Consider the following 16717-nt stretch of genomic DNA (forward strand, 5'->3'; position numbering starts at 1 on the left):
ACGCAAAAAAAAAATTATTCTATTGAAGCAATCTTATTTCAAACATAAAAAACAATGAGGTGGAAAGACCTCTAATTGTTCGAGAACGATTAGTCTACTAGTTTATTATTTTTTTTCTTCTCTTTTTTTTCCAGGGACAGCTTTTTTTTGTCTAGAGATATTGAAACAATTTTTTCTTTATGTTATTGACCATTAAAAGTTATGGTACCAAATGACCCTTTGCGTGATAAATCCCAGAACTTACAAAGTTATTGCCCTATGTGTACGAAGTAGTTGTTATCGCTACTCCTCTGAAACCATAAGAGATAGAGATTTGGAACTTTTACCAATGTCTTTATTTCACTTAGAGGGATCTTCAATCTATTCAAACCGAAAGGATATGAGGCCCCCTTCTAGTAGTTATTGCCCCTGAAAGTATTTTCATTTCTATAAAATCACTTCCAACTTTTTTATTATTTGTCATAGAGACTTCGAACTACTTGGGATGGAAGCGTCTACCTTGGCCAAAAAAATGACATAAAGGTCAAAGGTCAAGGTCATTTGGAAATCCGTTAATTTATGAGTTTTTAGATCTCTTTTGTTTAGTGTGGTAGAGAAAAACTTTTTCATGGATATAATAGGACATCTTAAGACATTCTAAAATATAGCCCCTTGGGTTCTTCCTTTAAAAAGTTACAGAGTTATTGCCCCTATTGTACAAAATGCTTGTTATCGCTACTACTCATTAACTGTAAGAGATAGAGACTTGAAAATTTTACCAATGTCTTCAGTACACTTAGAGGGTTCTTCAATCTATTCATACTGAAAGGATCTGAGGCCCCCTTCTAGTAGTTATTGCCCCTGAAAGTATTTACTTTTCTATAAAATCACTTTCAACTTTTTTATTACTTATCATAGAGACTTTGAACCACTTGGGATGGAAGCGTCTACCTTGGCCGAACAAAATGACATAAAGGTCAAAGGTCAAGGTCATTGGAAATCTCTAAATTAATGATTTTTTAGATCTCTTTTGTTTAGGGTGGTAGAGAAAAACATTTTCATGGATGTAGTAGGACATCATAAGACATTTCAAAATATAACCCATTGACCCTTGCCATATAAAAATTATAGAGTTATTGCCCCTATTGTACAAAATGCTTGTTATCGCTACTCCTCATTAACCGTTAGAGATAGAGACTAGAGACTTTTACTAATGTATTCAGTACACTTAGACGCTCCTCCAATCTATTCATACCGAAAGGGTCCAAAGTCCCTTTCTAGCAGTTATTGCCCTTGAAAGTTTCGAACATTTAATAAAAACACAAATAATTTTTGAATCAACAATCATAGATACATCGGACCACTTGGTATTGAACCGTCTACCTTGTCAGATCAAACTGACATAAAGGTCAAAGGTCAAGGTCAAGCAATAAAAAATTGCAAAACTTTATCGGTTGACACTTTTTTATGAAGTGACACAGAAAAAATACTTTATTCTATGAAAGCAATCTTATTTCAAACGTGAAAAACAATGAAGTGGAAAGACCTCTAATTGTTCGAGAACAATTAGTCTACTAGTTTTTATTTTTTTTATTTTTAACATCACTCTTACTCATTACTTTAAATTAAGTTTTAAAATCATAGAAATTCACAAACCTGTTTCTATTTTCTAATTACTACAAAACATGGCATCCCGGTTGTTTTTAGGTCTTTCCACCTTTCAGGTGAAAGACCTCTTGTATTCTTTATGTTTTTATTCTTCTTTTTTCTATTGAGCTCGGGGTGACTTTTTTATTATAAGAGTCATCCAAACAATCTAAACTTTATGTAATTGCTCATTAAAAGTTATGGTACCAATTGACCCTGTGTCAAAGAACTCCCAGAACTTACAGAGTTCTTGCCCTTTGAAAAGGAAATGCTTGTTATCGCTACTCCTCTGAAACCATATGAGATAGAGCTTTGGAACTTTTACCATTGTCTTCATTACACTTAGAGGGTTCTTCAATCTATTCATACCGAAAGGATCTGAGGTCCTCTTGTAGTAGTTATTGCCCCTGAAAGTATTTAAATTTCCATAAAATCACTTCCATCTTTTTTATTATTTATCATAGAGACTTCGGACCACTTGGGATGGAAACGTCTACCTTGGCCGAACAAAATACATAAAGGTCAAAGGTCAACGTCATTTTAGAAGCTGTTAATTAATGAGATTTTTTTATATCATTTTTGTTTAGGATGGTAGAGAAAAACTTTTTCTTGATGTAGTAGGACATCTTAAGACATTTTAAAATATAACCCTTTGGCTCATACCTTTGAATAATTACAGAGTTATAGCCCCTATCGTACGAAATACTTGTTATTGCTACTCCTCTAAAACTATAAAAGATAGAGATATGGAACGTTTATCATTGTCTTCAGTACACTTAGAGGGTTCTGTAATCTATTCATACCGAAAGGATCTAAGGCCCACTTCTAGCAATTATTGCCCCTGAAAGTATTTACATTTCTACAAAATCACTTTCAACTTTTTTTTATTATTTATCTTAAAGACTTCGGCCCACTTGGGATGGAAATGTCTACTTTGGTCAAACAAAATGACATAAAGGTCAAAGGTCAAGGTCATTTGGTTATCTGTTAATTAATTAGCTTTTAGATCTCTTTTGTAAAGGGTGCTAGAGAAAAACTTTTTCTTGATGTAGTAGGACATTGTAAGACATTTTAAAATATAGCCCCTTGGCTCACACCTTTGAATAATTACAGAGTTATTGCCCCTATTGTACGAAATACTTGTTATCGCTACTCCTCTAAAACCATAAGAGATAGAGACTCGGAACTTTTACCAATGTCTTCAGTACACTTAGAGGGTTCTCTAATCTATTCATACCAAAAAGATCTAAGGCCCCCTCCTAGCAGTTATTTCCTGAAAGTATTGAAACCTTAATACAATCACTTCCAACTTTTTTACCAATTATGATAGAGAGTTCTGACCACTTGGAATAGAAGCGTCTACCTTGGCCAAACACAATGACATAAAGGTCAAAGGTTATGGTCATTTGGAAGTCGGTTAATTAATTAATTTTCATATCATTTGATATACAGAATTATAGTAAGGGTTTCAATAGCTCGCTGGATTGCGCAATAAGGTATTCAATTGGGTCAGCAAGGTATCACATCAAGTCCTATGGTTGCTCAAGTGGAACTTGTTTTTACAGTCAACCCACTCATTTTGTACAAAGACAGCTAGCCTGTAGAACACTCTCTTCTATTGTTAGCTTTACTGTCTATATGATTGTGTAAAGATTATTCAAATGACTCAGTGTTGTTCATAGTGGAAAAAGTTCAGAAAAGTAATTCAATAAATGTTAACGATATATACAACATGGAATTCTTAAAGAAATGGCTTGAAAATAAAAAAAAAATCTCTTTAAAAATCATTTGTCATTTTATGGCTTTGTGGTTTTCCCATGTTATAGTACAACATGTATCATAAGTAGAATAATTTGTTGTATACCTTATTGAACAATTTAGCAATTCATTAAAATTATTAAGGTGGAAAGACCTCTAATTGTTCGAGAACAATTAGCCTACTAGTCTTATTTTTTCGGTGCGTTTTACCATAGGGGAACATGTTCTCTTCTCCGCACTCGGATCAATATATAGAGGGTTGGGCAAATCCGACAATGCGAACATGATGATACGTTTTTAAACATCATTTCTAACTCCATGACTTGTCGTCCGTCCAATCACGACTGACATTTTTTTCAACGACTTTTAAAGTTATTAAATAAAGGACATTTGTACTTGCATGAACCCCCAGGACAATGATGTCATATTTGGTAATTATGTTCGAAAGTTTTCTTAAATCGCACTCGTTTTGGAAAATTGCCCGTAAAGCGGCCTAAGCCATCCTGCTTGGCGGCTATTTGTTTGCTTCAGAACGGTAACTCTTATCGACAAAACTGATAACTCTATGGGAATCCACTGATTCCGAGTAGTTACGGAAATTTGCGGGAAAATACGATCTCATTATACATCGAATACCTTATGTATCTGCTTTTAATTATACTGTATACAAATAAATGTCATTATACATATAATTATAAATTTCAATGACCAGTAATATACTTTTTAATAAACATGCCTCACATCTTATTGATTAAAAGTTAATACAGCTAACACAGATTATGTGTCTTAGTTATCTATATCTAATTAATATAAATGATAATGACTCAGACTTACCTCTTAGAGCGTCCTGTTTGGTGATATACCTGCATATTACCACCGTGTTGTTGTCCTCTGATCCGACCAAGAGACGGTGAGTGTTGATATCATAACTGAGGCCACATGAGTCACCAATCTCCTGTGATCCTGTCAGTAAATGTGACAGGAACTGACCGTTCCTATCTAACATATGTACTGTTTTTGTTGATACATCACACACCAGGATGTGTGACAGCGCGTCAGTACAGACTCCACGTGGCCGTAGTCTTGATCCTGATGGATGTCCGTTGTAGGTGAAGCGATAGTTTCCACTACGATCTGTCACAACTACAGCTGTAAAGTCGGACACCACGACATCCCCATTCTTGTTCTCTGTTAAATATAGAGGTCTGCTATACAGTTCAAGTCCTGTGCTGTCGTACTGTACGGTTTGTGCCAGCTGTCCACGATGGTTGTAGCGGGTAACTTTGCATTTCTTTGGTTTCTTTGTACACATCCCGACCAGTAGATCCCCAGTAAACGAGGACCAGTGCACACACCGTGGTTCCCATGTTAAGTCTGTTCTCTTTATAAATGTGGTGGTTGTGTTCATATCCCTTGATAACTTTTTAATGTTATAATTCCTATCTATATAAATCAGTTCACTCTCACTGTTCACTGTATGTAATCCATATTTATCACTACATAAATCCCACACATAATGTTGAGAGACACCTGTTGGGTCTATGAAGATAAGCTTGTTTTTATCATCACTGATCCAGACTTGGTCTGATGTCACACAAGAAATGTGAAAACAATTTTTTACGTCTGTCAGTTTGAGAGATTGGTAGAATTTGGGGGGAGACATCAGTTTTAACTGACATTGGTTTCCTTCAAATCCATGTCGTGTGTTTTCTGTCTCTGTGATTTGGATTTCTTTCAATGACTCCGTCAAACCAGGAGAGACTGGATTCAGATCTACAAACATCAGACATAAACAGTCTATTATATAATTTTATTTATTTGCATATCCATTCCCACTGTAGGTCCATACAGAGGAGCTGCAAATATTGTTTCTCTTAATCGCAATTGCTCTGTCTGTATGTGCACTTGTCCCACATACTTTTAGAGAGCGAATTCTCAACAACTATTAAATGATTTTTAATCGTATATACCGTGAATATTTCTGATAAAAAGTGGTGTTTAATACAGATTATCTAAAGTTTAAAATGAAATACAAGGTACTTCAATTGTATTCCTATCTAATTTTAATTAATTACAAATGTAATTATCATTGTGTAATAAAAATGTACCTAAACAAAACGAAAGTGTTTGATTTTTATTTTTTTATGAACCAAATTCAATGTATAATGAAAAATAACTCTTTCTAACTACACCATGATTAATGTACCTTACTGTTGGCGTACTATGACGTCATAACGATGTGACGTCACATACTTTTCCATGACGTTATAGATTTAAACCACTATACGATACATCATGTGTGTTTTCTTCAACTCCCTTAAGTTCAATATCTATTAAACATATGCATGTTTATGAAATTCAAGATATTATTACTTATTAGGTTGGTTACTGACTCACTACGGAAAAATATTGGGTTGATCAATCTCATAGATGGCGAATTCATTTCTATGAGATTGATCAACCCAATATATCTCCGTAGTGAGTCAGTAACTAACCTAATAAGTGTTTTGTTTTCCCTAGGACTATCAGGCGATATATTTATATTAACAAATAGCGATGATCTACGCAAAGCCATGTACAAGATGCCTAACATCTCGTCCAATTTAACTCATTTAAACTCTTCAGAATTTTCAATCTCACCTTTCAAATTCTCTTTAAAAATCTTTGCTTCACCCATGTTTACTTACAATGTTTTGTTGTAATTCAATTTTAAATGTTTTCTCCCTTTCCTCTGCAGAGATTTGAGCAAATTTCGACGCTGTCATTTTGTTCTGCTCCAGACAAAACAATGTGACGTCAATATTCTAAGGGCAACTACTCTTATTTTAAAGAATTTCAAAGGGCAACTACTCCAAATACTTTAAGAACTTACGGCATGCGGTTTATGTATTAAATACTATGAAATGTCGAAATGAGTAAGCAAAGGGTCGACCAATGACGGCCATATTGCCTAATATTATTTCTCACAGAACAAATATAGAGATATATGAGGCAATCACGTGCTATGTTTAAACCAATGAAAGTGTGACATTTCAGTCCAAGGGAAAACAAGAATTCTTTTAATGATACTCTATAACAATAACATGGTTTCATAGGGTGTACCGGGGCTTAAACCTTTGGTAATCACGATGAAAAATCATGTTTTAAACAACAATTTTACATGGAAATATGAAGGATAAAAGTAACAAATCTCGGAATTTTCTCCATTTTTGACTAATGAAATATATATAGATTGCCTACAGTCTCTCCAAAAACGTATTAAACAAGCTCTTGACCACCTCTTTAAAATGATATCAAATTGAATATGGGTACCGGGATTACTTTTCCCGTTATAGAATATAGAATGTCAAGATATTGTTTTGTTTTCCACATAATTCCTTTAAAGTCGTAAAATACGGGAAAAGATTCTTCAAATCAATTATGGTGTCATTATGGTTCTAGCACAAAAATGACACTCTGGAGTTATTTAATAGATCTTGACCTTAAATTAATGCATTTAAAATATCTTATATCAAAATTTTAAAAGAATTACTATTATAACATATCATTGGTTTTGTTAACAAATATAGTGAATAAAAAAAAATACATTACAGTCTGAATGTTTATTTTTTTTTCAATAGCTAAATGTCAAGGTCTAGGCTAATACAGGGTATTTGCGGGTGGTAAAATGCAAATATAAGTAAAAAAACAACGATTATTTAGTGAACATGGCGTTATGAATAGCAACTGCTCTGTTGGCATATTCCATGATGCGCTAACGCACACCATGGAATATGCCAGGAGAGCAGGTGCTCTTCATAACGTCATGTTCACTAAATAACGTTCTTTATTTCTTAAATAATTACATTTGAAACTGTCTTTGTCTGTGATAACATTACCTATCAATTTTGAAACCTATAACTCAATAATTTCATAACATACGTGCGACACAAATTTGGCCTGCCTCATGGCATTACCGATAATACATACAAGAACAGAACAATGAAATATGACAATAACAATTTGTCAACCATCTTAAATATCCATAAAACGCAATATTAACTCAAAGCAGAGCAACAATAAACAGATAGAGGTAGGATCATGTGCCTAAGAGGAGTGAGCATCCTCTGGTGACCGGTCGCACCCGTTATGTGCTCTTTGTCCTAAACGGGGAAAACGGTAAAGGATAATTTTGGTCCAACATTTAGTATGGAAAAGAGAGTTGGCATGCGACCAAATGGAAGATTGTATTTGCTGACATGGTCGTTGTATCAACCATAGGACGAAAAAATGGCTTCAAACTCGACTGTTGATAGTCCTGTTTTATCAGTTTGTTGTCAGTAGTTTTCGCACTACATAGATGTTGTCTATCAGAAACTCAAACATCTTTTTATTGTGAATTTCTGAGTATTTGTGTGTTCAATCTGAATTGATTTTAACGAAATAAGTTTTCAGATTTCCAATGACAAGGTCAGCATTTTTACGAGTTTCATTTTTATTGAAGAGACAATTATCAATATCAAAAAGCCTAGATTTTAATTTGTCTTGTGGAATGGTTGTATAAAGTTTTTAAAAAATCGTACGTTTAGATGTTATTGATTTTGGCAAGATTTTTTGACCTCAAAGTTTCTAATAATTCTGTAGAGTTTTTTAGTATCCACATCTGACTTATACAGCTTCTCGAGTATATTGCGCAGTACGCTTGAAGCTGCATCTTCACGTTTTGTAAAGCATTAATATGAACCAGATATATTAATATCTGTTTGTAAGAACATTTACGAAGATTTGGAATCCAGTAAAAATAAGATAAATCAAATTCATTTTTTTATTGTGGATATTAAATATCCAAAACCGATTAATGCGCGGGGATGTTAAGGAAGCATATGGGCAATTTAGCGTCTTATTTTGACTGTTGTATTCAAAATCGTGAAATTAAATAATTATTTTTAATAAGATCAAAAACTTAGTATTATCCTTTAAAATAGATGTCAGTGCAATAAAATCGGGTAGTACATAACTGCCACATTGGTACATTATCACGTGAGAACTATAAATAGCTTACGTATATTCCTTAACATAGAATGAGATAAAACAACACTACCCCGCGGTTTCCAAAATAAAATAAACATACCAAGTGAATGCAAAACATCTCAGTTGAATCAAAACCGCTGCTAGAATCCTATGTTTTTCCTTATTAAAAAGTTAGTCATCCGGTTCTCGTAAAACCTTCCCAACTTTTATAAAGTTTGCACGGAAAACGGCAAATTGCATCAAAACAACACACAAGATGGGATTCTAGCAGCTCTTTTCAATTTAAGCATTGATCAAACTAACGACACGTATAAAATTTCAAGTTCAGTATACACGGGGTAGTGTTGTTCTAGTCGGATTTTTATATCGTAAACAACGACAGAGGAAAGCCTGGCCGATTAATAAAAGCAAATTTACATAAGTTTTAGCGAATGATTGATAAAACTAACATCTCCCCCAGTATTCTTATGTTCAATTCTCAATAAATCACACCACAATACTTTATTATAGTTCTTAGATTAGTAATATTTTGAATATGTTTACAATGCTTGCCGATCAAATTCACACGACGCCATGACGTCATCAATGTATATATCTACGTAATTCACACTAATTTCTGGAAAACAATGTCTTCAGTATTTTTTATTTGTTTTGGTCTACGTTTCGTTTCTTATATATTTGAATATTTACATAATAACTAAGATTTGTGATTTCACGGAATTACATGTAACTTAGATTCCATATGCTTCCTTAACACCCCGCGTGATTTTAAATAATTTCCTGCTTGGAAAGGCTGATGGTGGTGTAAATAGGACTACATGTGTAGAATTGAAGCCTAGTTCTTTCAAAATGCAATTACTATAATGTGTCTTACAAACTTCTTGTTACCTGCCTTATCAGCAGGGACCAGTACATACAGTTCGTGCAATCTACTAGTATCTAGTTCTTTTGTTTTATTTCTGCTTTATTGAAAATAGATGGATATTTGGTTTTAATTTGGACTACCATTCGTTTAATACGATATTTTAATATACATATGATGCTTTAAATCCACTCTGAAAAGGTATCAATGTATTCCTTATTTAATTGTGACCATCTCTTGGTGTAATCTTCAACAGAGTTCATGATATGTAAAAAATCACGACGCCGTGTTCAGAATCTAGGCTCTCTGAATTTTGGTTCTTTCATAATACATGATCTTATGTCTTCATTGTTAACTAAATTAACAACACAGTAATGACATGCTCAGCAGGACTATATTTATAGGGTTAAGAAGAACATGAACACGTTTGAAGATTATCTTTAACCTTAGATGTTCGATATTAAGGTCTTGTAGAATTTGTTGATAATGCAGAGTTTGGAAGCAATGACTGAAGTACAATTGTAGGATATACAAGGGGTTGACATTTTCTTGAAATATAACCAGACTGCAGTTTGAAAAAAACTTGGTGCATGAGTAGTACTTTTTAATTTGTGTAGGTTCAAAAAGCCGATGATAAGCAATATTGACAATCATTCATCCGAGTCTGAAATCCGGTGTAAAAAAAAAATTCTAGAAGGTTGCTTAACTCTTATTCCTTTTTAATAATCACTAAGAATAGCTGACAATATGCGCAGCTATAGAATTATTTTGAGAACAGATCTAAGCTTACTCATTAAGTTGTAACTTTGTCTCAAAGGGTGCCCTATTCTTAAAATAGGTATCAATTCCCGCAATATATATTTGTATATGTCTATGGTACATTAAAGATTTGTATTCATTAAAATATGATGCATACTTTTTTTAATTTGAGATATTTGTTTTTTTTATCCCTACCCCTTTTAATAAGAATTTACTGTAATATATACTTTTAGAAGTAAAAAAAAACACATAAAACAAACATAAGGCAGGTATATAGAAGTATGTGAAATTCAACATGGTTTGCTTTGATTATTTTAATGAAAATATAATGTCAGTGTGTCTCCATAAAAACAGGAGTTTTAAGTAGAGACTGGATTTTTTCTTGTTTTAATAATAGATCCCGTGCCGAATAATAAACATAGGGTACCCTATTTGGGGGCAAAGTTACAAAATTAATGTGAAAAATTCAAACTTTTTCTTAACAAACTGTTGAAGAGAGGACCCCAACATACCTTTTTCATATTTTTCAGATTTGTCAATCTTCAAAATAAGTCTGTAGCTTTGCAGTTTGACAGTTGTTTTAAGTGAACAAAAAATGCACTGTCCTGTTTTCATATGCATTTGTTAACGAATGAACGAATGAACATGTATAATTCTATATTAAATGCTTTTGTATTTTTGACAACAGTTTTGATCAGTTTCGGGCAGAAACTAATCAGTTTCTGTCAAACATAATACTTGATGCATTTTTGATTGTTCAAGTGTTATCGTTTTTGAGATCTATAGGAATCAATGTTTCTTGTCTCGGGACAGGAAACGGACAAACGGAAGTGTTAGATGAAAATAAAAGTTGGTATTTCTTAAGCATTACACAACAGGACTTTATTGTCCATCAATTTGTCTTACATTGGCAAACAAAAACAGTTAAACTCGTAAGCAACTTGAATTGTTTGAACTCTTCCGGTGTAGACCGGAAGTGACGGTTGACAAAATGAGAGTGGTTGAACACATCTTCTATCAAATGTCTATCATTCATGTTAGTTTCGTGTCTTGATCACTTACAATTTCTGAGATCTCGCAGTTCAAATATTTGTTTTAAAAAAGGCTACCTGAGATATTTGAGATATCTCACCGGAAGTAAAATGTTTATGGTTAGTTAACTTCGGAAAGGTGACATATGTTAGCATTTATACTTTAATTATAATACTCTGTGAAATATATTAAATGCATAAAAGCATTTAATTATAATACTCTGTGAAATATATTAAATGCATGAAAGCATAATTTTTGAAGAGCTTCCGGTGACGACCGGAAATTACGACGAACAAAACAAGTTGGTTTAAACACATCTACAACTATAGGTCTATCATCCCTCAAAGTTTGGATGTTCAAATCTTTATCGTTTTTGAGATCTCATTGTCCATAGCTTTTTGTCGCGGGACAGGAAACGGACGACAGGAAGTGAATTTGAAAAAAAGAAAAAAAACACCTAGAGATATGATCATTCTCTATCAGTCCTGAAAATTTCAAGAAAATCTATCCAGCCATCTCTGAGAAATCTTGTGGACAAACAAGGGGAAAAATATAATAATAACTAGATCAAAGATCGTTGCAAAGCAACGAGTGGGTCTTCCGTTAATGTCAAAAGTAAAGCTTGATGTTCCTGCAAGAAGCAGAGTGTTTAAATAAATAACAAGAGCAACTTAAACTAAAAGATAAAAATAAATACTAATGATACTATATACGAATTAAAAAAAACCTTAACGATTCTAAGAACGACTTAACAAAAAAAATAATTCCGAAGGTGTCAAAGTACTTATTAAAAATAGAATTTTTTTTGGTACGAGTTTGAACTTTACGCTATTTTTGAAACCAAAAACGCAGAATCAAAATTTCCGAAAAATCAATTTTTAAACCCCGATATCTGTTATGCATCGTCCGATTTAAAAACGGATTTTAGTTTTGTACTCATCATGAAAATTACTGTAGGTTACATATGTTAAATTTTTAATATTGAAAAACAATGAAAAACTAAAACAAGAGGCAAATGGGCCACATCGCTCACCTGAGGAACAATAGGTATGATAAAATCAGCTTAATGGAGTCACAATACAAACTATCTGGACAATGTACAATAATACATGTACATCCTGTATAAATAAAATCCATTTCCCCCCTAAATATTCTTATGTTTATAATCATTAGTTCCTTTTCTAAAAGGATGATTTTATATTGATTTTATAGTCATATCGCATGTTGAGTATTGCAGTTCTCAAAAAGATCCTTAACAATAGTTTATATATGGGATATAAACCTACATCAAACTCTGAACCTTCTTGTGAGGCTAAAGAACTTTACAATTATAAAGAATCATCTGGCTGATTAGTTTCTGAGACGAAGATTTTTAAATATTTACTCTATATATTCCTATGTTAAACTTTGACCCCCCCCCCCCCCCACCCATTGTGGCCCAAACCTAGTTTCAGCTTTCCTGGCTGATTAGTTTCTGAGAAAAGATTTTTAAAGATTTTCTCTATATATTCCTATGTAAAAATCCATTCCCCCATTGTGACCCCACCATACCACCTAGGACAATGATTTGAACAAACTTGAATCTACACTACCTGAGGATGCTTCCACTTTAACTTGAGCTTTTCTGGCCTAATAGTTTTTGAGAAGAAGATTTTCAAAGATTTTCTCTATATAATCCTTTGTAAAACTTGATCCCCCTCTTGTGGCCCCTTTCTACCCCAGGGAACCATGATTTGAACAAACTTGAATCTACACTACCTGAGGATGCCTCCACACAAGTTTAAGCTTTTCAGGCCGAAAGGTTTTTAGAAGAAGATTTTTGAAAAATACCAACAAGTTTTCAATAATTCTCAAGTATCTCCCCTTAAAAGAGGGCATGGCCCTTCATTTGAACAAACTTGAATCCCCTTCACCTAGTGGTGCTTAGTGCCAAATTTGGTTGAAATCTGCCCAGTGGTTCTTGAGAAGAAGATGAAAATATGAAAAGTTTACAACAACGACAAAGACAAATTGTGATCAGAAAAGCTCACTTGAGCCTTTGGCTCAGGTGAGCTAAAAACAAAATGAAGGAAACATAATTGCATACTTTTATTGAAAAACAAATTTTCACAGCTAACAATTGTAAACTACTTTAAACAGCCATAATTCTGTTTGTTTTAATTTCTTATCAAACACAAACCACAACAAGGCATGATGCTTTCTTAAAGTTCCATTACAGTAACTGTTCATGAATTATCCGATTTAATTTGAATTACTGGTAAATAGTCTGTAGAACACATTAAGGAATATGCATGTGGGTAGAGGTGACAGGTTAACCCCAAGAGCTCAAAAGAATCAACAGGTAAAAACCACGTGGCCACCAATAGCTGAAATTTAAAAAAAATCAATAAGCTGTGTTATACATGTACCGGTACTAATAATAGCTGTGTTTACATTAACATATATGCATAGTATTTCTGAAAAAAAAATACACTGACCAAACAGTGTAATTAGTATGACATATCCAAATACGTGACATTAGATGGCACAGGACAGTTTTTTTTATACATTTCATTGTTGCCTGGGGACGTGTGTCTTCGGAACCCTGTAACTAGAATTTCCTCAGTTCTCATTCAGCACAAATACCTTTAATTCACTCTTTATAAGACCAATCACAAATTTCTGAAGAAAATTACGAGTCAAAACCTGTAAAATTTTCTACATACTGGTTTTTATGAGATTTTGACCCTTCCATATTTTGCTAATTTTACAGCTTTTTAGACCTCCCCCAGCCAATTCCCTGGAAAGGGTTGACCTTCCGTATCATGTACATGTTGCTCCATCACATGTCGGAAACTTACCGGTGTATAGTTTATAATGCCCCATCCTCCTACTTTTCGTGTTATTTACTCTCCCGTCTGTAACTTGCATTTTCACTGTCTAAAGTCAACACAACAGTCATAGCCGCAGGTTTCGCATTTTACTTCTGAATCTCATGTACCTAACATATGGGGCCTACATATTGAATATCAATTTCAACAACAGACATCCCTCTAACTAATGATAATCATTAAAAATCATTTCATGAATTTTAGCAACACTCATAAGCCTTCAAGTACAGCAACTCTCAATTTTACAAAAAAATATTGACTGGTACTTTATCCGAAACTGTCCCTTGCTACCTTTAACTTACAGTAACATTCTCTGAAAAAGTCATCTTGTTTTAAACTTACAAAGCTTATGCTATTCTGAGAAAAAGTATGTATACCTCATTTTGCCAATTCCATTAAGGATTAGGAAAAATATGGCCATTTAAGTGAACCCAGCATTTCCACTTTCCTCTATTTAACACATATTCATAAGGCTCTCCATAAATAAAGCATCTTTACCTAATCTTATAGAGGTCAACTGTTGTTCAACCTCCCTAAATAAGAAACCTTATTCAAAACTACATACATATACATGATATTATCATGACAAAAGCATCACATCACTTAGAAATATATACCCTTACATGTATACCCTCCCCCTATTTTTTGATTTTCCTAAGAAGCATTAGTTTGAACACTTTAACCTAATATTATGAAACTTGTGGCAATTCCCTTGAGTCATTTCTCACAAATATTTGAAAACAACCATCACTGATATTGAAAATTGATCGTTTATTGATAAATGGATGAAATGTAAATTTATTTTTTTTCACAAAAAGACATGCCGCCATACATGTGATATCTTGTTTTCATGAAACAGTAAGCTTATAATCATATTTAGTGAATATCTTATTTATTCTGGTTTCTAGTTTCCTTTTAACTTTGCTAAAATAGTAAGACCTACAAGTGTGATGTCTGCTCTTAATTAAAATGAAATTCAAACACAACCGGGTACCTAGGGACAGATGATAATTCCATGATAAATGTTCAAATTTTACATGTTTTCTACATTTTTGATGCATACAATAAAAGGGTAAAATATGTTGTTTCTTGATCATTTCAAGAGTAATTATTATACCGAGCGCAGCGAGAGGCGGGTAAAGTTGTATCAATGTTGTATCAAATTATCGGATGGAAAATAAAAACATTAACATCAATATGAACTGATTTTTTGATACTGAATAAAGTATTCAAATTATTTACCGTGGCATTTATATGAATTAAATTGATAAACAATGAAAGAAGAAATTTAAAAAAAAGTTCGGAATAACGTTACTCTCCTTGGCTGTATTTCCGAAGACAAAACGTTAAATACGTCTGAAACATGACGTCATAATGTAGACTGAGCACGCGACGTTTAGCTAAACTTTTGCTAATGATTTGAGTAGGCAACCAGGCGGATCCTACTGCGTCCGTTTCAAATAAATTTTGTTCTACAAAAATCAAACTGCACTGCGTTAAATCTGCGCTCGGTCCAACGGTCACACCGTTTACATATAAGCAGATGTTATTTCAAGGTCAAATGTACATTTACATATCCAACATGTAATGGTCATGGAGACAATTGGAAAGAGGGGGTGGCTTTTTGAATTCTGTAAATATATCTAAAATATCACTTTTGGATAGGAAGGAGCAAAAACTTGAGTTTTTTTACATATTGTATACTTTGATAACTGCATTTGTCTACATGTGAATTTTTTTGAAAGAAAAATATGCTGTTTTTTAAAAAAATGAGTTATATAAGTCAGGTTGCTTAATGATTTCATGAAATCAGACAGCAAAACTGCTGCTAATTTATAATTTCAATAATTCAATTGATCAAAACTCTTTTACAGTATTAATTCTTATCTCGGTAATTAACTTAAGCCTATTAATTGTCATCAGGATAAGAAATACCTACTTTCTAAGCCAATTTACTCTAATGGTGGTCATTCTACACATTTAAAAGGGATTTACTTCCCTTGTATATTATAGCTAATAAATCATGTAATGACATATATAACCAACAAAATCATCCATTTTCCCAAAAAAGACTACTTTTGGTACAAAATCCACTCAAAATTACAGTTAAATGAGAAATCTGAAAATACCATGTAGTCTTGAAACTTTACACTAACATTCTCTGTAGAGTCATCTTGTCTTAAATTTACAAAGCTTATGCTATTCTGAGAAAAAGTATACCTCATTTTGCCAATTCCATTAAGGATTAAGAAAAATATGGCCATTTAAGTGAACCCAGCATTTCCACTTTCTTCTATTTAACACAGATTTATAGGGCTCTCCATAAATAAAGCATCTTTACCTAATCTTTTAGAGGTCAACTGTTCAACCTCCCTAAATAAGAAACCTTATTCAAAACTACATACATATACATGATATTATCATGACAAAAGCATCACATCACTTAGAAATACCCTTACATGTAAACCATCCCCCTATTTTTTGATTTCCCTAAGAAGCATTAGTTTGAACACTTTAACCAAATATCATGAAATTTAAATGCTTCTATTCTGATCAATTGAATTTTTAAGCAGCGTGAAATTAAAACCATCGCAATTGATACTTTAGTAAAAATCATGAAATTTTAACACGGTGGAATAAAAACGACTTACAGTATTTCATCTGAACAGCCTCAAAGTATAATTTTATGCTATTCCATTTTTTATTAAATGAATTCTACTGGGTTTTTTTTTTGGCAAATAAATTTAGCGAGGATTTTTTTCTCTTTTCTTATTAATGACAGGTTTTAAAAACAATATTA

The 16717-nt window shown here is 33.0% G+C and overlaps 1 protein-coding gene across 1 annotated transcript in view; it reads right to left on the reverse strand.

The window, feature by feature from the left end:
- Positions 1–16717, reverse strand: part of LOC128172219 (uncharacterized) — a 56416-nt gene that overhangs the window by 2948 nt on the left and 36751 nt on the right. The window contains exon 2 of the mRNA XM_052838005.1: positions 4219–5157. Coding sequence (XP_052693965.1) covers positions 4219–5157 — 939 coding nt within the window. The remainder of the gene's footprint in view (positions 1–4218; positions 5158–16717) is intronic.

Source organism: Crassostrea angulata, chromosome 2 (assembly GCF_025612915.1).
Source record: "Crassostrea angulata isolate pt1a10 chromosome 2, ASM2561291v2, whole genome shotgun sequence".
In the NCBI taxonomy this organism is placed as follows: domain Eukaryota; kingdom Metazoa; phylum Mollusca; class Bivalvia; order Ostreida; family Ostreidae; genus Magallana; species Magallana angulata.